This window comes from Notamacropus eugenii, chromosome 2 (genome assembly GCF_028372415.1).
Source record: "Notamacropus eugenii isolate mMacEug1 chromosome 2, mMacEug1.pri_v2, whole genome shotgun sequence".
NCBI classification, from domain to species: domain Eukaryota; kingdom Metazoa; phylum Chordata; class Mammalia; order Diprotodontia; family Macropodidae; genus Notamacropus; species Notamacropus eugenii.
In genome coordinates, this window is record NC_092873.1 from 139652512 (window position 1) to 139678708 (window position 26197).

The 26197-nt window shown below is 35.9% G+C and overlaps 1 protein-coding gene across 10 annotated transcripts in view; it reads left to right on the forward strand.

Annotated features, from left to right (window-relative positions):
• The window catches only part of SMAP1 (small ArfGAP 1), a 326484-nt gene that overhangs the window by 188688 nt on the left and 111599 nt on the right, over positions 1–26197 (forward strand). For all 10 annotated transcript variants that reach the window (XM_072642575.1, XM_072642576.1, XM_072642582.1 and 7 more), the window contains 2 exons: positions 5580–5665; positions 15892–15967. In XM_072642575.1, the coding sequence (XP_072498676.1) occupies positions 5580–5665; positions 15892–15967 (162 nt within the window). The remainder of the gene's footprint in view (positions 1–5579; positions 5666–15891; positions 15968–26197) is intronic.

The window sequence follows — 26197 nt, forward strand, 5'->3', positions numbered from 1 at the left end:
GCTGGACCTGGAGTCAGGAATACCTGAGTTCAGATGCTGCCTCACACGTTTATGAGCTGAGTGATCCTGAGCAAATCATGAAACTTCTCTTAGTTTTAGTTGAAACTCTACACATTTGTAGAATGGGGATAGTAATGCATCTACCTCACAAGGGTGATTATGAGGATCATATATAGTGCTATAGGGAAGTTATTGAATCTCACGTTCCTCATTTGTAAAATAGAAAGTGGAGTGGATGATTTCTTAGTTCCTTTCTAGGTCAGGAATTGAACCTGTTGCCATATAGAACAGATAATGAAACATACCTTCATCCTTTTGTCACAGCAGGGGAGCTACTAGGACAGACTGTTTTATACATTGTCACATGAAGCCATTGTCAGCTTTTAGGGGGTGGGGAGTGGTGATTATCTGTTCTTTGTTACAGGGGAAGGTTCATTCTGGCAGAGGTGGTCACAAAGCACCAATAATACAAAAAAATGCAATAGTCATAGGATCATAGATCTAGAACTACAGAGGCTATTTAGTCAACCTTCCTCTCCAATTTAAAGATGAGAGAATCGAGGGAGGTTAAATGTCTTATCCTGTCTCACAGAGGTATTAAATATCATAAGATTTGAATCCAGGTCCTCACACTCTAGAGACAGTCATCCACTGTTCTCTCCAGTGTACCACCCAGAATTAGGTGGTTTCTAAGGTCCTTCCAAGCTTTTAAAAAAAATTATTGCTGTAAAGCCTCTACCTTCTGATAACCCCCTTCTCCTGTCCCCCAAACGGAACAGCCAAGATTTGTCATTTGTGGGTTGAAGAAGGGAGTTTATAGAGGTGAGGACTTTGCTTTAGATTAGATAGTTTAGAATAGTGAACTGAAAAAAAAAAAAAGACTAAACTGAAGAAATTTTCCTTACTAAATGTCAGGTATTATAATTGTATTACAGAAGGGTGGAATGTCCTAGAATGCCTAAGAAATTTGAAAAAAAACAATTCAACTTTTCCTGTTATTGATGAATTATATGACCAAGTCATATGATTTAATATTTACTTCCTCCACAAAATAGGGATTAAACTAACCAGTTATTTGGCTCATGTTGCCCTTGTTTTGTTGGCTATGAACCAAGTGTTTTTAGTATCAAGACTTACTAATTTTGATGTACTGCATTTGTCATTTCCATGTTGAGGTACATGTGACAGTGCAGACTAATCAAAGAACCTTTCTGGATTAAGCTCAGGAGCCAAAAACTAACTTCACATGAGCCCTAAACTTGCATCCTAATGATGCTTTCTGAAGTCATATTAGACCATAATACTGTCAGTTTTTACCACAACAAAAATATCAAGCAGTATTATTTTTATTTTCTGTCTTGATGACCAAATATGAGGTTATTTTCAGCATAGTAAATGGATATACATCTTAGACTTGACCATGTTTGGTGTATTTTTCTTCTGTCATTGAGTGTTTATGTATCAAATATAATCATTTGTATCACGCTTTATAATTTACAAAGTGCTTTCACATGGGTTCTTAATTAGCTACCGGTTAATGATCATCCAAGGAAATGGCATGCTTACATTAAGGCAGACAGATTGTATGTTTTCCTTAAGCAGTGATTCTTGATGTATTTGGTGCAGGCTGTTTTCACTTGTCTTATATCATAGAATAATACATATCAATATGGTGTTGTCTTAGCAACTTGCTGACACACTGAAACATCATTAAAAGTTTTCTAATTTATATCATTCAGAAGAGTCCAGTGTATAACTAACTTGCCAATTCCTGAAGGTAAAATCAGAAAGTAATTTTCTCCTTCAGCCTCATAAAACAAGTGGAATTGTAGATCTAGAGCTGAAAACCCTGGAGTATATTTGATTTAGCTATTTTCTTTTGCTGCTTTTGTTCTGTAAATATATTTTCTGGGTTAATTTCTTTGTGCCTATTTTTCTATAAATATCTTTTGTATCAAATATTTTTAAAACTTAGACATTTGAAAAGCCAGGTTTATATATGTGCAAATATAAAAAAAATTTTAAATCAAACACAGCACACTTATTTCTCCGAGTCATCTCAACAAGCATTTATTCATTGCTAACTATATACCAAAGTATCATGGTGAAGGCAAAAACAATAATCTTGCCCTCAAAGAGTTCACATTCTTTTGGCAGAGACAAGAAAACAATCATGTGCGACATTCATACACACAAGTATAGTCTCTTGTGTGTGTATATATACACATACATACATATACAGTTATCTCTTCCACATCGTCAGGGTTAGAAGCACAGTATCCCCATGATCCAGAAAATCTGTGTAAAATTTTTTGGCCCTCTCTTCAGACTAAGAAGTTTTCCAGCTTTGCGATTTCCTTCTCTTTTTTCTTGATATTATACAATACTGTATATATTTTATGCATTTCTGAGTTTCTAAACTTTTTCTCTCTTTATCTGTTGGTCTTCGTGTATTATCTGCAACTTCTGTAAAACTGCCTCACAATTCTCATTCAGTTTCATATGCCACCCTGTGATGTATTGAAATTGTGATGGGGAAAGTCATGATGTGGAAGAGATAGCTGTATATATACACACATGCTAAATTGGAGGTAATCTCAGAGGGAAAACATTAAGAGACAGAGAGAGAGAGAGAGAGAGAGAGAGAGAGAGAGAGACGTGCTCAGATGTGTATGCTTGCACATGTTTGTGTGTGATCCATGCAAGAAGATGGTATCCAAGCTGGGTTTTGAAGGAAGCAACTAGAGATCTAAGGAGAAAGAAAATTTTAGAACAGCCAACAAAGAGGCATGACATCAGAAAATGGAATTGTTGTGTTCAAGGAATAGTAGGAAGAAGGCCAAGATCTTGGAATGGGTGGAAGGAAGGAAAAGCACAGGAAGAATGGAAGGCAGGAAGCAGAGGAGGTTGTATAAGACTTCAAAAGCCAGAGTTTTATATTTGGTCCTGGACATGATAGGGAACACTGGAATTTATTGAATGGAGAGGTAACATTATCAGATTTGCAATTAAACATCATTAAGCCACCTGAGTGAAGAGTAGACTGGAATGGGTCAATGAGGGAAAACAATCATAACTATGTCAGTAGTACTGATGTGAGGTGATGAGGGCCTGAATAAGGATGGGATGCGTATAAGCAGAGAGAAGGGAACACATATGAGAGACTCTGAAACGATAGGACTTGGCAACAGAGCGGTGAATATAAGTAAAGGGTCAAGGATGACAAGCCTGTTGTCAGCTTGGGTCACTGGGAAGATGGTAGAGCCCTGTCAGTGATAAAGAAGTTAGGGAGAGAGGAGGGTTGGGAGTAAAGATAATGAATTCAGTTGTGGATATGGAGTTTGAGATGTCTACCAATCATCCATTTATCTAGTAGACACTTGATGATGTGAGACCAGAGATTAGAAGAGAGATTAGTCCTGGGTAGATAAATTTGAGAATCATCTGCATTGAGATGTTAATTGAATCCTTGGTATAACTGATGAGATCACCCATAGAATCTAGAGAAGAGAGAAGAGGGCTAAGGACAGACCCTTGTGAACAACACACCACACAGTTAGATTAGTGGGCATGACCTGGATGAACATCCAGTAACGAAGATTGAAAAGGAGCCAGTCATATAGGTAGGAAAACCAGAAAAGAGCAGTGTCATAAAAACCGAGAGAGATGGGCCACAGTGTCAGAGGCTGCAGAGGGATCAGGAGGGATATAGCCTGAGAAGAGGCCATTAAGACACCACTGGAGAGCTAAGAGGTGGCAGCTGAGATCATTGGTAATTTTGGAAAGGAAGTCACCAATAATAAGTATGTGCCATCATGAGTAAAGAAAAAATCATGCAATACATTCAATGATTTTTTTTTTTTTGGTATCCTACTGCTTTACATGACAAACTACAAAGTCTGCAAATGAATATTTTTCTGAATAAATCTGTACTTTAGAAAATTCCATTTTCCCAAATAAGCCCATCATGACAACTTAGGTACACAGAAATAAAGATGTTTGGAAAATCAGCTTGTTGAGAGAGTGGATTTTGAAGTTGTCCTTGTATACCTCTTTTTTTCCCCCAGGTTATTCTGTTCTTTACATTACACCTTCCTGATCAAGTTCATTTTTAACTCAAGAAATCACTTATTAGAAAACAGTAGCATACTTTTAGTTAATTATCTGAGCTTCATAGCAATACTGCTTTTGAGGTATGGGCTAGTTATCTCTTATGCTCTTTTAAGAGAATTTTGTCTGAAATACAGATTTAGACTATGGCTCAAAAATAAATTGCACATTTGGTTCACCTTTGGCCTGGATAGTTTATTGATCATATATGCTTCAGACAACCACCAAAATTTTGTAATTTAAAAATTCATATTCTTGTGTTTAAACTTGATTCATTCTGGCCCACTACAGTGTTCTAGGTGAAGACAGTAGTTAAATGATCATGAAATGTCTGGAGTCAGGAAGACTTGAGTTCAAATGTATCCTGACATGCTTACTGGCTATGTGACCCTGGGCTGGTCACTCAAATTCTTTGCTTCAATTTCCTCACATGTAAAATGAGGATAACAACACCTCCCAAGATTATTGTGAAAATCACATGAGGTATTAATTGTAAATTAATGTGCCAGTATCTGGCACATAGTAAGTGCTATATAAATGGTAGCTGTTGTTATTATTCGTCTCTGGATGCAAGTAGCACTTTACCATTTTCAAAGCATTTTTCTCCTATTACCACTTTGAGCCCTTTAGTGTCCTCATTTTACAAATGAGAAAACTGAACTTAAGGGAAGTTAAATGAGTTATATAAGGTTGTTGAACCTAGGTCTTGAAATGTATTAGTTGATCAATTAGTTCCTTATCACTGGACATCTTCAAATGGAGTTTCAGTGACCATTTATTTAATCTAGAAATTTTAGAGGTAAATTCCTACTTAGTTCAGTGTTGGACTAGATACCTTTATTTATTTATTATTTACCTTTATTTGTTTGTTTATTTCCAATTGTAAGAATTTTCTAATTCTAAATTTATTGCTTCCCCTATTCCCTAATTACTCTATACTGTTTTAATAGAAAGAAATACAGCAATCTGACAGGCTTACCAATAGCTTCTCTTCCTCTCTTCTCACCTCTCACCCCCTTTTGCATATTTTGCATGACAGGTTAGTTTGTATTGAATACAAATGTTGGAAGGATTTTAAAGCGGGTGAAAAAGGTTGTACTAATTTATATTTTTCTTTGAGTATTTCTTATGAATCTATAGAAATACATCCCACAAAGAATGTGTTAAACCATCTCAAATACTTTTAGTCAGCTATATATGCATTTGATATTTTTTGCAATCATAGTTGATATGAGACAAGTATATATATTTAATTTTTTTAAACTAAAAGATATTACTGTGTCTAAAGCTATGGAAATATATCGTGTGTAATAAATGAATAGCTTTAATTTAAAATTATTTTTCTTTGAAAAAGAAATGTATTTTGTTATAGGTGAAGACTCTCCATGGCTGTTATTTTAAAAGTACTCAAATGTGAAGTTATTTGTTCATCTCTGATCAATTTTTTTTTTTTAATTTTTAAATTTCAGTGCATGCAAGATATGGGAAATACAAAGGCAAGAATGCTCTATGAAGCTAATCTTCCGGAGAACTTTCGACGGCCCCAAACGGACCAGTATCCTTTTGATGTTTTAAAAGATTAAAACATTTGTTAATTTATTTGTCTGACCTTGGTTTGCCTAATAATTTTTAGGAAGATGGAGATTTTATCATACTGTTATTCTTTAAAGAAGGAAACTGACATTCACCTAGCACAGTATTTAGGAGGGTCTTAGGAAATATTTTTTATATACCTATACCATTATTGATTGTTATGGAACACCAATTCAGAAATCCACTATTAACTATAAGATTTGATGCCAGGTTTTTTGTTTTTTTTTTACTTTGGTTAGGGAGGCACTTGTGTTTTTAGATTATGATGGTATTCTTGGATTATGAGCACAATGAGTAGTGATTTTCTTTTTATCATTTTAAAAAGACATCTGCATTAAGAAATTATTATATTTATACAAAATGGTCCTTCACTATATCATAATAAAAGACAACATTCATTCTTATTTATGGATTACTATGGCAATTTGCATTATTCTTTTACTACTGATATTCCTGCTTTAGGAGCCCTCAGGCTCACATCCTAGATGTTGTTCTCAGCCCCTCACTATCTCTTATCACTGTTGTCAAGGCCTGTCAATTTCACCTTTACAGCATTTTCAAATATGCCGTCTTTTTTCCTTTAACACTGTTACCACTGTGGTGCAAGATCTCACCTCATACAAGATTATTTCAATAGCCTGCACTAACAGTGACCCTATCTCAAGTCTCTCTCCACTCCAATCCATGCTCCATTTAGCAAACAAACTGATTTTCCTAAAGTGCAGATCTGACCATGTCACGCTCCTACTCTGTCAGCTCCAGTGACTCCCTATCACTTTCAGGATCAAATACAAAATCCACCATTTGGTGTTCAGAACCCTTCATGACCTAGCCTCCTCCTACCTTTCCAGTCTTTTTACACCTTACTCCTGCCACGTGTTCTTGATATAATAGCACTGGCCTGCTGATTTCTCCTCAAACAAGATGATCCATCTCCTGACTCTGGGCATTTTCTCTTGCCTTCCCATAAGTCTTTCTATATTTCTACCTCCTGGTTTCCTTTGCTTCCTTTAAAGCCCACCTAGTATCTTATTTCCTACAGGAAGCCTTTCTTAATCCCTCTTAATTCTAGTGTCTTTTCTTCATTAGTTACTTTCTGTTTATCCTGTACATGGCTTGTTTGTGCATATTTGTTTGCTTGTTATCTCCTCTATTAGATTTTGAGCTCCTTGAGGGCAGGGGCTCTTTTTTGCCTCTTTTTGTATAATCAGCACTTAGCGCAGTGCTTGCCCACATAATAGGCACTTAATAAATGTTATGGATTGACTGACAAGTTTATTCTTCACTTTATCTATGAAAACTCTTCAAACTACTATGAATAATAAAATGTAAACTCATCATTTTTGCAAGGTAGAACATGTGTATAATAACCCTAAAACAGTGATAGTTAAGGTTTCTAGAAAGTCTAAAGTACTTTTGTTTAGGTATCCACATAATCGCCATTTCTGCCTATAAGCATCAAAAAATAAAAACAATGCAAGTATTTCTTTTCATTTGTAGCAAAATTAGACCATTTAAAAATTTTCCTACTTGGAAAAAAGTCAAGTCAGAATATTATAAATATATTTGAATTGAATTGAAAGTATCTCATTTGTTTTTCACATCTTGAAACAATTTACTATTGTATGTACTGGTGATATTTTAATTATTTTATATTGTAAATAGTTTCATGTGTCACTTAATGTGTCACCTGTTCACTTTAGGACAAAGACAATGTCCAATTTCTTTCCACTTGACAGGACACCAGTTATCTTCTTCCCTACCCAGTAGCTTCGGGTTTTTTTGAATACTTTGGGTGAACTGCTTGATCATAGTATTTTGCTTTATAATATCCTCTACCTAGAAAGTCATTTAAGTCATGTATCTCCTTACCTCCAAGTAGTAATCAAATAAACCTTTGATCATAATCAGAAAATCATTTCGTCATAGCCTATCTTGCTACTGTGTGTAGCCATCCATAAAATCCTTCATGGGTGATAAAAAGATTTGATAGGGAGATTGACTTCATCATTGACCTAATTCATCTTATACATCATGAAAAGCTCTAGAAAAACAAACCTCAGTTCATTACAAGTTTTTTTTGTAGAAAACTTTTCTATATTTATAGTACTCCTTGGATTCAAGTTGTACTTTGGACATATACTGGCTGTAAGCCATTTTAACCTCTTGATGGCAACTCATTGTAAGTTGCAGAGTAGGTGACGTCTTGCATTGGTAGAGAAAAGTCCTTCATGGAATATTCCCTATATCATTAGAATCACATATCTTAGCCAAAGAAGATTATATTTACTCATGTGGGAAACCATTTGCAGTATAAGTAATAAAACTCACTTTGTTGGGTCTGTGATTGCATCAGTTTTTGTACTCCCTGTGATGATCCAGAGCCATGTTTGCCCATTCTGTACGGCCTTAGTTAGTCAGCAAGCATTTATTAAGTATTTTGTCCCAGACACCTGTGCTGAGTGCTAGGGATACACATACAAGCAAAAAGAAAGATAATTTCTGTTTTCAAGGAGTTTACTTTCTAAGGGGGGAAGACCACCCACAAAAGGAAACTTAAAGGGGGGGTGTGTGGAGAAGGGGACAAAGGTCCTGAGTGTGGGGACATGATGGAGGAGTGTAGCCTGGCGGAAAATAAAAAGATGGCTGTCCTGGTTGTCCTCTTTAAATGGAGGTTTTGGGAAGAACCTTCCATTTATAAAGAGTCCCCAGAGGTAGGGTCCTTCCAAGGTGTGAGTTCCAGAACTGAAGTGATTTTTCTAGATTAAAGATATTGCTGGGACATGGTGGGGAAGTCTAAAAGAGGTCAACCTGGTGGGAAATGAAGTAGCGTGGTGGTCTTTGTCCATGTCTTCTCATAAGTCTTCCAAAGGGTGCTCCCCTAGCGTAATGGAAGCCTTTATCTAAATCCCTTGACATTGCATAGTAGATAGAGATAGAGCATGTGTGTGAACTGTCTCTATTATTTAGGCTGCTTATTCCGCATAATTCTTCTTTGGGAGGGTATTGCAGCCACCTTACCTTTGCCTTTTGTGTAACTCTCAAATTTTAATTTAATATAACTAGAGAGTAGTGATAAGATGGATAGCTATACAGCATCCCTGGAAGAATGCTATTTAAAAAGATGGGTTCTTATTTTAGGGGGAAGGTTGGAAAGAGGAGGTCGTTAAAATCACTGTCTGGTTCATCCAGAGCAATCTGCTTTGCTCACTTTCTCTAATCCTTTGTCCAGTATTGTCTCTTTGTAGCATCTGTCTACACAATATGTGGTAGACCAGCTCTGTGGGTCCAAATGTTTATCAGTCTTTGGCTTTCTTCATCTGTTTGAGTTTTTATTTGTGCCTAATTAGGCTGAAGTAATGATTGTGGATTTATTCTTGCTCTTGCTGCCATCAATGCAAAGTTAACCCACTGACCGGAGCATTTGGAAGATCTCAACCTCTTTCACTTACATTTAGATTGAAATCTATTATACTCGAAGCTACCTTTAATAATCAGTTCTAGAGTCATTTCTTCTGTTAATGTTTCTTAGAATCTTGTGTGATTTTGCTATTTGATTGAGAAACACCTTCTTAGAGGAGAATCTTTCAGGTGCCATTTTGCTCTACCAAATCGAATTCTTTTTATAGACAGCAAACAATAAGTACAATAGGATCTTAAATTCTTTGCATTTTTGAGTTAATTCTGTGACTATAAAGAAGTATCCTTCTGTAGAATATCACTTGACAAAACCTACATATTGATTTTTTGTATTTTATCAAGGATGACCTTAAAAACTGGATATGTTTTTCTCATAAAATTTTTGTAGCAAAAGTAAGGTCCCTATGGGTTGGAAAGTAGGGTTGTCATATTGTTATTCTCTTGATCAGCTTTTTCATTTTGGGAGGAAAGTTTAATTAGATCTGAAGTTTGTTTTCAGATGTTTCATATGCTTCCTTTTTTGAGATAACCTAGAGAATAATTTCTTCAACATTTAAAATTATCATCTCCTCCATGGAGGTCCCTTTCTATATATTGGTCTGGTCTAGCTGTTCTTCCCATCTTGGTTTCATTTAGTGACATTTCTACTTTCTCGTGCAGGGTATCTGAGACATTTCATTTTTGAAATCTTTACAGAACTTTTCCAATTTTTGTCTATTATCTTCCTTCCAGTCTTATCTTTTGGTGCCCTTGGGATGACTTTCCTATAATGATAATAATGATAGCAGAAACAACTAACACATTAGAAAGTTATGTACCTGGCACTGTGATTCTCTAAACATTTGGTTCTCATACCAACTCTGGGAAGTAGTTACTACTATTATCCCCATTTTATAGATGAGGAAGAGGCAAATGGATTAGATGCCTTGCTCATGATCAGACAGCTAGTAAGTGCCTATTTGAATTCATGTCTTCTTGATTCTAGACTCTCTGCTCAGTTCACTGTGCCACGCAGCTAGCTACCTGGGTAAGCTTTTTCTTCATTTCTTTTTGCTCTTTTATGAAATCGTAAGGTTCAAAATTTTCCACCCTCATCTTCTCTAATATTTTACAAATGAATTTGTGTTATAAATCATTCTCTGTGTTTGTAGAGATCAGATGGTTATTGTCTGAGGTAGCTTTTAGATGTTCTTGTTCTCTGCATTATGACAATTGACTTTTGTTGGTTAAACTCCTTAGGATATAGTGATAGTCCATGTTGATGCGTGCTGCTTTATCCTTTGCCTATACTTATTTTTTAAAATCATGTTTGGTATTTTGATTTTGATCTTTAGCAAACTACAGACAACTGATTAGAAAATTGCTTCCGTTTTGTTAGTTATTTCTTGTCTCTTAAAATATAGTCAGATTTCTTTTCTGTGTGTGACATTTTTTGGTGCTCAACATATCTCGTACCTCCTGGCTACTTTTCAAAGAAAGTATTCATGATACATAGGTGTGAGGGGTCATGGACTATTATTGTAAATCTTGGTGGCCCTTAACACATTGCACAATTGGATATATTTAAGTTGATACTGTGCATAATTTCAGTGTTAGTCTCATTTGAAACCTTGATTTCTTTTTAAAATAAATAATTGTATATCTGAATATAACGCATATGTACACACACATATGTATATATTTATATTTGTATGTGTTTATGTGCATATTAGGAAGTAAATAGTGTTTTTTCTCTGGTTACTGGAATATAATGCAGAGGTGTCAAATTCAAAGCCGAGACCACTGCAAAACAAGTGAGACCCAAAGCAGATTAAAATAAATTGAGAAATGTTCAACAAAATAAATAAACACAATACAACATAGATAATGTTAATTTGTAGTTTTCTGAGTCAAGTAGGAACCGTTTCTATTTGAGTTTGACTCAGCTGTAAGGTTTGGGAGAGGATTTCTAGTGATGGTGTTTGACATTCATCTTGTTTGCATCTACATTGCAGTTCTTCCTTTAATTCATGTCATGTGTCTTTGTATTTCAAGTATACTTGATTGTGATTTCATGAAACTTGTTTATTTTCCATTTCATTTCAATTCATTTGAACAAATGTTTGTAAAGTGCCAGGTCTGTGCAAGGCAGTTTTAGACTAGGTGTTTTCCTCTTTCTAAATGATAAACTTTTCAAAATCACTTTTAAGATGATGTTCGTAGCTATATGAGGAGAGTGCTGAGCAAAGTATTATTTTTTAAAATGTTTTCAATCATTCTGAAAAAAAGAGATTGTTTTTATTCACAAAATGTACCTAGTGGTTGTTATTTGCAACAACTAAAAATTGTAAATTCTTTAACATAAATTACCTGTGGCTAGTTGGATTGTATACAAGATGGCTGCTGCTTGCTTTGACTTTGGTACTGGTTTCAAATTATAATGGAACCTTTCTAACTTTAACACAGTGACTCTCCCTCTTCCCCCTCATCCCATCCCATTTAATGTGCTGCTAAAAATTTTTTGGAATTTCTCTCATTGACATAGCAATGTTGATTTCTCTTACTGATTCCTTCATTCATATATAAAGGACCAAGAGGTGATGCTTATATTTCAGTAATAAGTTACCTATTATTTCTCACATTTATCAGTCCTCCTGTCCTAAAGCAAGATACTCATGGAACTGCCTGACTTGTATAGATGCTTGCCTTATCCTTATAGGCAACCAGAGGCAAACTGAGTTAAACTGCAGTATTTAAACTAGCATAATATGGGACCTCCCAAAAACTTAACAAGATTTGTCACTTTTTAAAAGCTTTACAATTTTCAAAAGTCACGCAAAAGCTCCTGTGAAAGTGTAATTTCTCATGTGGGATGTGGTTAATTATAGGCTGCATGTACCAGTGCATGACAGATGATAAAGCTTTACATTAAGCTTTTCATTATTGGGATTTTTGGTCTTATCTATAAACTTTAATTACTTCATTTTCATGAGATCTATTGTGCAGCAGAGCTAATCAACAGTTCTCCTTTGAGATTATTTGAGCTTTTCAGAGTTGTTCTACTGTCAGTAGTATGTGCCTAGAAAATGGAATATTGTGTTCTATGGGAGTAGATGGTAATTTAATTGTCTTCAAAAGTGGTGAGTATCTGTAATGAGAGCAGAAATGTTAATATGTGTGTGTGTGTTAAAATATAATACATGTATTGTTAAAAAATTTCTGAACCCCCAGAGTGTTATTTTAAAGGCCTTTTATGGGGAAGGAGATGTGCGGAAGAGAGGGAGAAAAAAAGGTTGCTCTACTGAATATTTTTTACTTTCATTGTGAGAAGGGTTTTTTTTTGAACTTCAGGTTACAAAACCTGTACATTTAAATATTAGTGGAAAATGTAGTCTTTACTGTTATTTCTTGACTAGTTATAGTGTCATTTTTCTCATGTTCATTGTTGTGTTATGTTGATTCATATCAAAATAGCTTTAAGTCCTCATGAAACTTGGCATCTGAATAGTGGGCAGTAAAGATAAAATATTTCCCGATTTTATTCTCTCAATTTTAATATTAGCACTCATTATGTAAATGTTTGATGATATGGAAGATACTGTATAAAGAAAGTTGCATTAGCATGTTTCTTGACTAGTTCTTTAGGTGTTTAGAGCCATAGACAGTAGAGGAAAGCAGAGAAAATGCAGAAGATGAAATAGAACAAATATAAATAGTCAAAATAAAGTTTTAAATATTTGTTTTACATATACGTGTGTGTGTGTGTTTGTGTGTACGTGCGCTTCTTTCCTTTACTATTCTGGATTCTATGAGTAAAAGAGACTAGCTTTTTAAAAATAATAGTGAAGTCAACCAGGGAGTCTTTAAATTTATGAATATTTCATGAGAGAAACAATCGATTTTATTACCAAGTTTTAATACATAGTATAAATCAGATAATGCACTCAAATATTTAAATTTGTCATTAATTTCCCTTCTTAGAAGACAAAATATTAGTCTTTATTCTTCAAATCTCTAAAACAAAAATGTGATTTGAATTTTTAGTTCTTTAACAAGTGAAATATTTCTTATTTCAGAGTTTAGTATTCTTAATACTGGCTTTAATTTTCTTTTGAGTACAAAGTGAAAGCAGCCACAGGTATAATACTGAGTAAATTTCTGTTTTTGTATTGTGAAGAAAAAGAAATCTGACTTCTCTCTTGCAAACCTTGCTTCATAAGATACTGGATTTCAAAGCTTACCCATCTATTTACTTCCTGACTACTAAAATTTTTTTTAGAAAGTAGGGAATTGGTGAATATGTTATTTAACATCCCTGAGCTAACAAAAGCCCCCAAATCATATGGAATATCTTATATTGTGGCTATTTTTGTAGTTAAAAGATATTTTTATAAATATACCAAATAGTAGTTGCCCAGTGTGTGGGAAAATGTTCATTAACTGTCTAGGTAAATGGTTTTTAAGGTATTCCTGAGTCTATGTACCTCAGAAGGTACCAGTCATATTCACTGGGTTATTTACCTGGAGTCTATTCCTTAAAGATATAGGTATAGCATTACTTTCTAGTTTTTGCTTTTTTTTTGCTATCATTATCAAATAATAGTTAAACATTTACTATATATGGGCTTGGCACTGTGTTAAATGTTTCTCTGGTAGAGTAAATATTTGTGTTTTCTGCCTTATAAGTTAGTGTTCAGATTTTGTTAATTATTTTGTCAATCCATGGCATGCTATATGAGAGTTTTAATAGACACTGATGGAGATTGGCACCTAGGGAGATTAGGGAAGAGAGAGTGGGATTTCAGGACAGATATGTCAGACTATGGTAATAAAGAAAGAGAAGAAAATCCAGTTATAATGGTAGCTCATCCCAGAAGTCTTTAGTTTAGGAAACAGGATAAACTCGTCTATTTATGTGATTTCAGGAAAAGATGTGGATTCATTTGGGTTAAGGTGATTAATGATTTCTGGAAAGACCTCGCATAAAGAAAAGCCAGACCTGCCCTTAAGAAAAAGCTTCATTTGTTGTTGTGATTTGGATCTTTATGTCTTGCAGATTTGTCCCAATCCCCTTTTATTTTTCCCACTAGAAAGTCTATTCTGTAGTATACAGTAACAGCAACATTATGTGATGAGCAACTATGATAGACTTAGCTCTTCTCAGCAATGCAGTGATCCAAGACAATTCTAAAAGACTCATGATTGAAAAGGCTGTCCACATGCAGAGAAAGAACTATGGAGTCTGAATGCAGATCAAAATATACTATTTTCACTTTTGTTTTTTGTTTTCTTGTGGTTTTCCCTTTTGTTCAGATTCTTCTTTTCCAACACAACTAACTTGAAAATATATTTAACACGATCCACATGTATAACCTATATTGGTTTGCTTGCTGTTTTGGGGAAGGGGGAGGGGAGGGAGGGAGAAAAATTTGGAACTCAAAATTTTATAAAAATAAATATTAAAAACTGTCTTTACATGTAATTGGAAAAAATAAAATGCTATATACAGGAAAAAAAGAAAGTGCTGTCCTAGGATTATGTATTTTAAAACAAACAGGTGCACCATATTTAAAGTCTCTCCTTAAACATGGTATTCTCTTAACTACCTGACCTAGTCTTCCTTAGATTGTACTTAGTTCTCTGGACCTACTCTGAGCTCTTTATTGAGGCTACCTGTCAGTTGGAGAGAGTCAGATAAGCATAATCATCAGGTATGAATAACTGACAGTAACTAGTTTGATATATTATTGTCATAGACAGTATTTGAATTTTAATAAGGTTCAGTGCCTTAACTCGAGAAAATGAAGCTTTTATGCTAGAATTTCAAGTATTGATGATACAGTTTAGTGGGAGAAATATTTTTAGATAGGAGAACTTTCTGAAATAAATTAGAGGATTATAGATTATAGAACTGAAAGAGACCTTAGAGTTTATCTAACCCCATCATTTTGTACGTCAAGAAATTGAGGCCTAGAGAATTTTAAGAGAGTGACACTTGTCGAAGGTCACACAGGTAGAAGGTAGTAGAATTGGAATTTGAAATCAGATTTGTAATGCCAAATGCTGTGCTCTTTTCATAATGAATGGACGAGCATGAAGCACCTTCTATATATGAGGCACAATGAAATCATCCTTGCCTGCAAGGTAACATGTATGCACATAATTACATAAAAATATGCAAAATAAATACAAAGTGACTGTATGAGTGAGACATTAACAGCTGGGACAGATCACTTAAGCAGGATATTCTGTTTAAATTAAGTTGGATCATAGTGACACACATAAGTGAAAGAAAGCACCACTGACTTAATTCTTGTTGCTTTCTTTTCTCATTTCCCAACCTAGCAAAGCAGCATAATTACCCGTGACTATATTAATACACAGGGATACCTGTTTGATACACTGAATGACATTACGTTGAGAACCAAAATAAAAGGCTAAACATGCTTTATATGTCTCTCTAGTGTTCCTTTCTGTTTTGTTCTGTCTTATGAGCCAAGAAATTTCCTCATGGGTATTAGGTTGAGAGAGTTTTGTTGCTTAAGAAAATCTTTCAGAAGAAAATAAAATTTCTGGAAATAATTGTAAGAGCAAAAGTAGATTGCAAAAGTAGGGGGAGAAGAGGAGATTCTTAGTATAAGAATAGTATGAAAAAAAGGTACAGAGTTGGGAGTGGGAAAGTTCTATTAAGGATGAATGTCTCAGCTTTGGTAATGTGGGTCAAGAGAATGGGTCAGAAGGAAATAGATATTGCCACATAATTTTTTTCCTTAAGTTACTTGTTTTCAGAGCAGTGGAATTTTTCATCAGAGATAAATATGAAAAAAAGAAATACTATGACAAAAATGCAGTGACTGTTACCAATGTAAGTACATTTTCCCCATCTCTTCCTCTCTACCAAATGCTTAGTTTGATGTGTTTGTATTAATGTATCTTGTATGCTAAAAATAGAGACTATACTTCTGAATTGAAGTGTTATAGCTATGGATGTAAAAAAATAAAATTGGACTTGACGCCTGTATTTACTTCATACATACCATTAGTGTGATTTAGCAAGTGAAAAACAGATTTGTTGTGTTTTTTTTAATTTGGAAAAATTCTTTTCTGTGAGTATGCCTTCTATCAAGGATGAATGATACATGTCTGTATTTTATAAGTTTCTGTCTCTGAAAAATTTATCACCTGGTGGCCAGTCTCTTGGTGAGGAGCTTTTCCAGGCTTTTTTGAGCTGGTCCTCAGATACCACAAACAAGAAGTCGCTGTGTCACCATAGCGAGGCAATAAAGTAGAGCTTGAGTGGCAAATTAAGAATACATTTCATAATTAAGATGGATTCAGTGTAAATATGGAATTGTGAAAAAATGTAAAAAGATCAAGCTGATTACAAACAAGTCTTTTTTTTTTTAAATAGCAAAGAATTTAATGGTACTATAACCAGTAGATCAAATAGCAGCTGGCCACGAATTCTTTTAGGTAGACCAAGAAGGCAAATGCATAAGCTTTATGACTTAGATAGTTGGCCAGAGTCTTTGTAGATTATTTGATAAGTAATTAATTTTAACTTGAGCAATTTGGGCTAAGATTTTGTTAGGAACCTTCGTCTTTGTGTGTTAAGATAATCTTAATTGCTTGTTTTTTGAACCAGACCTGTAATTTCTTTAGTAAAGGAAATTCCCAAAGAGGTAACTTTCCATAAATGCTTTCTGACCTTTCTTTGCAACTTAGAGTTTCTAGGGGCATTGAAAGGTTAACAACAGCAACAACGACTAGAATTTGCACAGTGTTTTGGCTGTATAAATATTATCATATTTTATCCTCACAGACCTGGGAGGTGGGTGATATAGTTGTCTCCATTTTACTGATGACAGAACTGAAGCAGATGGGGGTAAGTGCATTGCCCAGGGTCATGCAGTTGTTGGCGTCTGAGGCTGAATTTGAACTCCAGAGCAGCTAGATGGTTCAGTAGATAGACTGCTGGGCCTAGAGTCAGGAAGACTCCTTTTTTCTGAATTCAAATCCAGCTTTAGACACTTATTAGCTTGTGTGACCCTGGGCAAGGCCCATAAACCTGTTTGCTTCAGTTTCCTCATCTATAAAATGAATCTGAGGATGACATTGCAAACCACTCCAAGTATCTATGCCAAGAACACTCCAAAAAGTCATGGAGAGTTGGACACAATTGTAAACAACCAAACAGCAGCTTCCTGACTCCAGGGTCAGAATCCTTGCCTCCAGTGACACAGCCAGCATATGTCAGAGGCAAGACTTGAACCTTGGGCCCCCTCTTAGGGTGGCTAGCTATCTACCCACTCTGTAGCACAGTCTCACAGTAATTTCTTAGGATTGAGGATAGGGACTGGACCTGTGATTTCATTGTTATAGAGCAAACTTGAGTGAGAAAATTTCTTCTACCAGTGCAGGTCAGCATTTTTTCTAGAATTCTTTGGAGAATTCCAGGGTCTTGTAACCAAAATGGATCACAGGAAGGACTGGCATTCAAGTCTTCCTGGTATCAAGGCCAACTCTTTATCTATTGTGCCTTCCTCTCCTTTTTGGCAAGTTGTTATAAATAAAATTATTATTGATTGAACAAAAGCTCAGATTCTCGTTCTGGTTCTTTCATTGTCAGTTATAAACAGCTTGGTGAATTTTGGAATATATTTGTCTCTCTTGTGAACCCTGTGTGTATGTGTGTTTGTGTGTGTCTCTGTGTTTTTGCTTGTTTCAGGATAGTTGGCTTGAACAACTTCTTTGTTTTCTGTGGTGGGAATAGTAATTGAAACCGTAGAGTAGGTAGAAGATAAACCAGTTTTATGCCCCAGGATGGCCCATTGTGAAAGGATTACCTTGGTTGGAATAGCCCAAAGCCAAGATTCTTCTCATTGCCTAAGGATCACTTGAGTGTAGTTATCTTTCAGTAGTTAAGATGTTATAATGATTAAAAATATTACATTCATTCTTCTTTGTTCTATTTCCAATAAATTTTTTCTTCTTTTCAATTAATTACAGTTTAAAGCTAGTTGCCTTTACAGTTTAAAATTTTTAAGAGTTTAGATTTAAGCCCTCCAGTGATATATGCATGATAAAACAATTAATGTTGAGAAATTTAGGGAAAACATTTTTGTCCCAATTTTTCAGACAAGTTAAATTTCCTTTTTTGGTTGCATGAAAACAGTTACTAAAAGTGAAAACAAATTAAAACTACAGAAATCTTTTGGAATGTAATATGGCTGCGAAAGAGGCTCATTCTTATGAAAGCAGTCATCATTAGTATGCTCTTCAGAATGTCCCAGTAACTGTTGTGGAACAGTTGTCTAGGAGTGAGTCATTCTTTTGGTTTGTTGTTTTTATTCCAGGAGCAGGAGGAAAAAATCTCCAAAAGATTTGTGGAAGGTAACTTGTAGTAAATTTTAGACCAAAGAACAAAGAAGTGAGAGTAAATGTAGCATTAAGTCTGATTTTATTTCATGAAGGTTTAAGTAAACCATCTTTTGCTATCCAAGTTTGCATATTTCTAGGACTGTTTTTGCTGATTTTATTATATATCGGTGAAATGTGGAGTACTGCTTCCTCTGAAGTGCTAAGGTGAGTGTCCCAGTGGTAGTGATAGAGAGGCTCATGATCAGTATGAGCAACTTGAAACACATAACCAGTGAAGAATTCCAATAAAAGACATCAACAAGGAATTTTGTGATTGAAGGAGTCTCATGTGGCAATAGCCAGGGATCTAGTGTCTTCCACTGGTGACATCCCTTGTGAGGAAGGGTATTAGATGGCTCCTCTGTGGAAAAGAAATTTTGAGATAACGTGTTATCAGGATAGGCAAGCTTGGGTGAGATGTGATCTGCATTGTTACAGAAATCTTCCAAAATCAGTGACAAACACATTTGAATGCTTAATTATATTTGGATTTCAGATGCAGTTTTCTACGTTTAACAGCCTTTAAAAATCAATTTTTTCTTGACATACATGTTACTTTTTCTTTCTTCCCTGTTTATCAAGTTATCTGTATGTAATGTTGTGCAACTACATGCTTTAAAGTTGTTGAATGAAGATGTATGGGTAAATAATTTGAAAAGTGTCATCTTTTATTACAATGCTTATGCTGTTTTAAAACTTCAAGGGGAGCAATTTTTATAGTCTAAAATTTAATTAAACTACAGAACGGTGTTTTTGGTGTTTAATAAATTATATTGAGGATTTTTGGGGAGAATAATTTTGTTAGGTCCTTAAAATATTCCTATTAGTTTATGCACATGGTGCTTTTCTTATTCAGTGAGTTACAATTATATTACACATTTACGTCTGATTTGTATTTGGTAAGAGACTTCTTTAGTAAAAGATGTAATGAGAATTTTTATTTAGTTCAATAAGTACTTACTAAGTATCTACCTTTTAAACCTCTCTGAGCTTCTGTTTCCTTATTTGAAAGTGGAATACTTCTACTAACAGCCTGTTTAGGGTTATTCTGTGTTTTGTAGCCATATGCTATCAACAGGAGATTTTCGGTGTTGGTGGTCAGGAGTATATGGGGTGTTCCAGGAGGACTAGCACCTCTGGTGTAAGGGCTTGCCAAGCCCTTGCACCTCTACTTATCTTGCACCTTGCTTATCTACCATTGGTGTCTACTTTTCACCTAACTCTAGCTTGTGGCTTCAAGAAGCTGTAACACATGTAGCAGCCACCCACAGCAAACCATCTCAGCAGACAGGCTAAATCAGCTTGAGGGTAACCAGTAGGCAGGCCAGTAGATGAGAACAAATTGTTCCATTGGCCATGAAGGTGGTTGAAGTAGATGCTGTGGAGAGCTTAGATCGTAGTCAGACATCAAGGATACCAATATCATCCACTGTAACCAGGGCCATTGCCAGTCATTTTGACTTTTGTCCTGCCACTGAACTGCAGTGACTCCAGCGCTGCCTTACTTAAATCCAGTTCACCTATGAGTCCAAACATCATCCCTGATGTCATCGGTCCTCTTTGAAAACGAAGGACAAATAACAGCAGCAGCAGCTTGGAATCATTAAAACACCCTTCATGTTCCCAAATATGATGCCACCTTTCTTCCAATTACACAGTTTTGGGGCCATTTGAACATCTGTATCTTCTAGACTGATCTAAAATGGATGTACTCATGGACTAGTTAATGGGTTTAGAAGATAGAAACAATCTATCATGAGCTGTCTCTTCTTTGGTAGTCTGTAACTCTAAACTTCTTATCATCCCCCCATTTTCTTTTCCTTTGTCTCTAATTTTTAACAACAAGGTGGCCTTTCTTCTGGTATTTCTACTTGTGTACTTTTCCTCTCAGGAATTCTTCTCCTCCAATTATCCTTACGCTGTTCCTAATTTCTAATTTGTCTGTATCTACTGTTTCCTTTCTTACACAAACATACTCAGGTTTCTTTGGGAGAGCAGGCAGGTGCCCCAATTTAAGAAAAAAAGGAAGAACAGAATCTACAAACTTGAGTTTGAATTTGATTCCTGGGGACATTTTACAATGGATTCTTAAGGAGATAGTTGGTGAGTGTCTAGATAGAGAAGTGATGATTACAAAGAGCCATTATGGCTCTGTCAGGATGAGATCATGCCAGACTAACTTACTTTTTTGACAGTGTAACTAGTAAGGACATGAGAAGGCTTTTAGTGCCTGTAGTTTACCTTTATTTTTTACAACACCTTTGACACAATGTCTTATATTATTCTTGTGGAGAAGATGGAGAAATGTGGATTGTACAGTAAAACAGATGGATGTAGACTTTGTTGGACAGCCAATTCAAAGAGTGATTGTTAATGGTTAAATGTCAGTGTGGCAGGAGGTCTATAATAGATTATCTAGGGACCTGTGATTGTCCCTGTGCTGTTTAACAGTTTTATCAGTGAACTGCATGAAGGCTAGATTATATCCTCATTACATTTGCACATGACTTCTAGCTGAGAGGGATAACTAATAAAATGAATGATAGAGTCAAGATCTAAAAGGTTCTTGACAGGTTTGAGAAATGGGCTTTATATCTTCAGATGAAATTCAGTAGAGATAAAATCTTGTACTGGGGTACAAAAAAACCAATTTCACAGGTGTACTATGGAAGAATCCTGGGTAGACAGTAGTTGGTTTTGAAAAAGAGCTGGGGATTTAGCTGACTGCAAACTCAATATAAGCCAACAGTTAGAAAACAGTAGAAAAGTCAGTGTGATCTTGGGTGACCTTAAGAGAATAATGGTTTTTGGGAACAGGGAAGCAGTTCCTTGTCACACCTCAACTGGAATGTGGTATTCAGTTTTCTTTTTTTTTTTAATTTATTTATTTATTTTTAGATTTTGACATTCATTTCCACAAAATTTTGAGTTCCAGTTTTTCTTCCCTCCCTCTCCCCGTAATACCTTGCATTCTGATTGCCCCTTCCCTCATTGTACCCTCCCTTCTATCACACTCCACCCTTCCCTTATCCTAATCTTCTCTCTTTTCTGTGGGGCAGGATAAATTTCTATACCCCATTACCTGTGTTTCTTATTTCCCACTTGTATGCAATAATAATTCTCAACATTCATTTCTAATACTTTGAACTCCAACTTCTCTCCCTCCCTCCCTCCCTACCCATCCCCACTGAGAAGGCAAGCAATTCAGTACTGGCTGTATATGTGTCGTTTTGCAAAAGACTTCCATAATTAATAATCATGTTGTGTAATACTAACTATATTGTCCTCTAGCCTACCCTGTCCCCGCCCTTTTTTATTCTCTCATTTGAGAGAATTCCCTTCCCAAAAGTGTTTACTTCTAGTTACTCCCTTCTCCCATTTGCCCTCCCTTCTGTCATCCCCCTCACCCCACTTGTCCCCTCCTTCCCTACTTTCCTGTAGTGTAAGATAGATTTTCACACCAAATTTAGTGAGCATGTTATTCCCTCCTTGAGCCATGTGTGAAGAAAGTAAGCTTCACTTTTCCCCTCTCATCTTCTCCCTTTTCTCCTCCATTGAACAGGATTTTTCTTATCTCTTTTATGAGTTATAGCCTACCCCATTCCATTTCTCCCTTTCTCTTCCCAATATTTTCCTCTCTTACCCCTTAATTTAATTTTATTTTTTTTTATGGATATCATCTCTTCTGATTCAACTCAGCCTGTACTCTCTGTCTATATAGGTGTGTGTGAATGTGTGTGTGTATAATCCCTCCACGTACCCAAATACTGAGAAAAGTCTCAAAGGTTACAAATATTATCTTTCCATGTAGGAATGTAAACAGTTAAGCTTTAGAAAGTCCCTTATGACTTCTCTTTGCTGTTTACCTTTTCATGCTTCTCTTGATTCTTGTGTTTGAAAGTCAGATTTTCTATTCAGTTCTGGTCTTTTCATCATGAATGCTTGAAAGTCGTCTACATCATTGAATGACCATTTATTCCCTTGAAGTATTATACTCAGTTTTGCTGGGTAGGTGATTCTTGGTGTTAATCTCAGTTCCTTTGACTTCTGGAATATCCTATTCCAAGCCCTTCAATCCCTTAATGTAGAAACTGCCAGATCCTGTATTATCCTGATTGTATTTCCACAATACTCGAATCTTTCTTTCTAGCTCCTTGCAATATTTTCTCCTTGACCTGGGAACTCTGAAATTTGGCCACAATATTCCTAGGAGTTTCTCTTTTCACATTTCTTTCGGGAGGTGATCGGTGGATTCTTTCAATATTTATTTTACCCTCTGGTTCCAGAATATCAGGGCAGTTTTCCTTGATAATTTCGTGAAAGATAATGTCTAGGCTCTTTTTTTGATCATGGCTTTCAGGTAGTCCCATAATTTTTAAATTGTCTCTCCTGGGTCCATTTTCCAGATCAGTTGTTTTTCCTATGAGATGTTTCACATTATGTTCTATTTTTTCAAACTTTTGGTTTTGTTTTCTAACTTCTTGGTTTATCTCATAGTCGTTAGCTTCCCTGAACTCGATTCTCTCTTTTAAAGAACTGTTTTGTTCAGTGAACTTTTGAACCTTCTTTTCCATTTGACTAATTCTGCTTTTTAAAGACTCCTTCTCTCCATTGGCTTTTTGGACCTCTTTTTCCAGTTGAGTTATTAGCCTCTTTTTAAAGTGTTATTTTCCTCAGCATTTTTTTGATTCTCCTTTAGCGGGCTGCTGACATGCTTTTCAAGGTCTTCTGTGACCTCAGGCCATTTTATATTCATTTTGGAGGTACTGGGGGCAGAGGCCTTGACTTCCTCTGACAGTATGCCTTGTTCTTCCTCATCTGAAAGGATAGAAGGAGACACCTGTTCACCAAGAAAGTAACCTTCTGTGGTCTTATTTTTTTTTCCTTTTTGGGCATTTTCCCAGCCAGTTACTTGACTTCTGAATCCTTTATCAAGAAGAGAGTCTTAGTACTTCTTCTCTCCCCAGTTTAAGGCTGAGATTCAAATTGGTTGCTCAGGAGTGGGTCAGCCTCAGTGGCTGGACAGTAGACCCAGGCTGCTTCCATGGCCACTGTAGCTGCCCGCCTCCTGCTGCTGCCACCACCTGAGTTTAGTGCTGGGAGAACCCCGTTTCCCCTCTTGTCCAGCTGGGAAAGCCCTCCCGCACTGACCTTTGGGGCTTTCTTTGTTGCTTATGGGTTGAGGGATCTGGGACCCTCCCTGCTGGGAATTCTGCCCCGGAAGTCTGTTCAGGTCCTGTTCCTCCTCATGCTGCGCAACTAGGGCTGGACTCTACTCCACTCAGCATCCTGTGAGATAGACCTTTCCTCTTGGCCTTCCAGGTTACCCTTGGCTGGAAACCTTTTTCACTCTGCTGTTCTGTGACTTCTGCTGCTCTTGAATTCATTGAGAGTCATTTTTTACAGGTATTTTGTGGGCTGTGGGGGAAATGCTAGAGTATATGCATCTTTCTACTCCACCATCTTGACTCTGCCCCCAGTATTCAGTTTTCAAAACCATGGTTTAAGACACAGTGATAAACTGGAATATATCCATAGAAAAGCTACTCGGATGGTGAAAGGCCATGAGTCTATGTCATAGGAGGATCATTTGAAGAAACAGAGTATTTATATTTAGCCTGTAGAAGAGAAGACTGGTTAGGGGAAGGGGTAGAAGATGGGGGGTGTTAGATCATAATAGCTGTCTTCAGATATTTTAAGGACTGTAATATGGTAGAGGAATTTACATTTTCTTGTTTGGTCCAAGAAACTGCAATAATGGGTAGACATTAACCATGGAATACACTATTTCAGGAGGTTCTCAATCAGAGTCCTTGAGCATAAGCAGAATGACTATTTATTGGGTAAGTGTGCCAGTGTGTTTTTGTTTGGGGTATGACCACTAAGGTGGAATGGAATGGAAAAATATTAGTTAAAAGTGCCTTTTATGTAACTAATGCTATGCTAAGCCATGGGATTACAAATGGAAAAGCAAGACACTTCATGTCCTCAAGGACCTGACATTCAGTTAAGAGGAAACAACACATATAGAAGGGTTCAGAAACCTTATAACAATAGGGTTTTTTAATGTTACATTGATTTGTGATTTCATCCTTTTGTACTGTTGCAGAAGGGAAATCCGCTGTTCCTCATTCTCCATATTCTCTTACATGTCCCTGTGTAAATTGTCTATAGAGATTCTCTGCAGTGTTTGGGAGGTCTTCTTCTGGTTCTTTGATATTTTCTATGTAGTAGTGCAGCATGCCAGCTGCTTATTCTTTGTCTTTCATTCTTGAGAGGTGACGACCCTTCCTCCTTTTCTGGTCTTTCATACATAGACTAAGGGAGGGATCTTAGAGTCAGAAGAAACCTCAGAGATGATCAGGTAAATACAAAGAAATGTATTCTTTCACTCTGCTTTCTGGTGTACAGATGTTCTTAATAAGCCACAATTTATGTATACCCATCAGGCATCTTTGCATTACCCTCTGAGTCACCTATAATTTTTATGAGATCATAGCAATAATCACCAAGATTTTATTTTTTAAAAAATAGTCTCTAAAAAAGAAATTAGCAGGCAGATTAATAAGTATCATTTAAAGTAACTGCAGTTTTGACAAATTCAGGCCAACTCAATTTTTCCCTCCTACACAATCTAGGACTTACCTCATTGTTCAATTGTAGTACCTTTTTAGGATACGAGAGGAAGCATGATGTAGTGCAGAGGAGTCAGACTCGGGCACTTGCTTAGAACCAGATTAAAATGTACTTGGAAAATGTTTAACAAGTATAGATACAGCAAAACATAATGTTAATTTTATAATTTCCTTGATCAGTGCATGACTGGTAGGAATGAGTTTACATAGTACAAATCTTGTTTGAGGACAGCCTTTGAAAAACCATTTTTTTTTTCCCCTCTTCACTCCTAAGATCTTAAGAATATATATTCACATTTGAGGGGGAAGATGTTGTGGAAATATTGTAAGTTTGAAATCAGGTGGCCTGGCTTTGAATACCAGCTGTGCCACTTACTACCTGTGTAACCTTGGATAAGTCTCTTAATCACTCTAGACCTCAATATCTTCCATCTGTACAATGAAGGGTTTGGACTACATGACTTCTTATGTCCCTTCCAACTATATGGTATGGGCCTGTCAGGAAACAATGAAAATGTATTAGTATTTGTTGAAAAAAGTTGAAAAATGATTGAAATGATTTGGAAGTTATCTTAATTGTTTTAATTTAAATTTAATTTAGAATAATTCCTAAATGTTTTATTGTTGTTTTGTGTAGATTTGGTTTAATTCAGCAAGTATTTTTCAAACCCCTAAAATGTTAAGTACTACACTAGGTATTGGCAATTCAAAAATGAAATAGACCCTACTTTGAAGAAACATTCTGTGTGTGGCATGACTTACATACAAATAAACCTGTGCTTCATAAGGTTATCATGAGGTTTAAACAAGAATGCATGGATGGTGCTTTGCAGTCTTTAAAGGGCTATGGAAACACCAGTCACTGTTGATATTCTCGGTAAGAAGTGATAGCAAAAGAAAGAGCCAGACAAATTGCTCTAAAAATATTTGAGGATGGAGAGAACTCTTTCATCTTAGGCATCAGGGAATCCACAGAGAACTTGGTACTTGATTGTAGCCTTGAAGTAAGATAAGAATTCTGAAACCCCCAAAGATGAGGA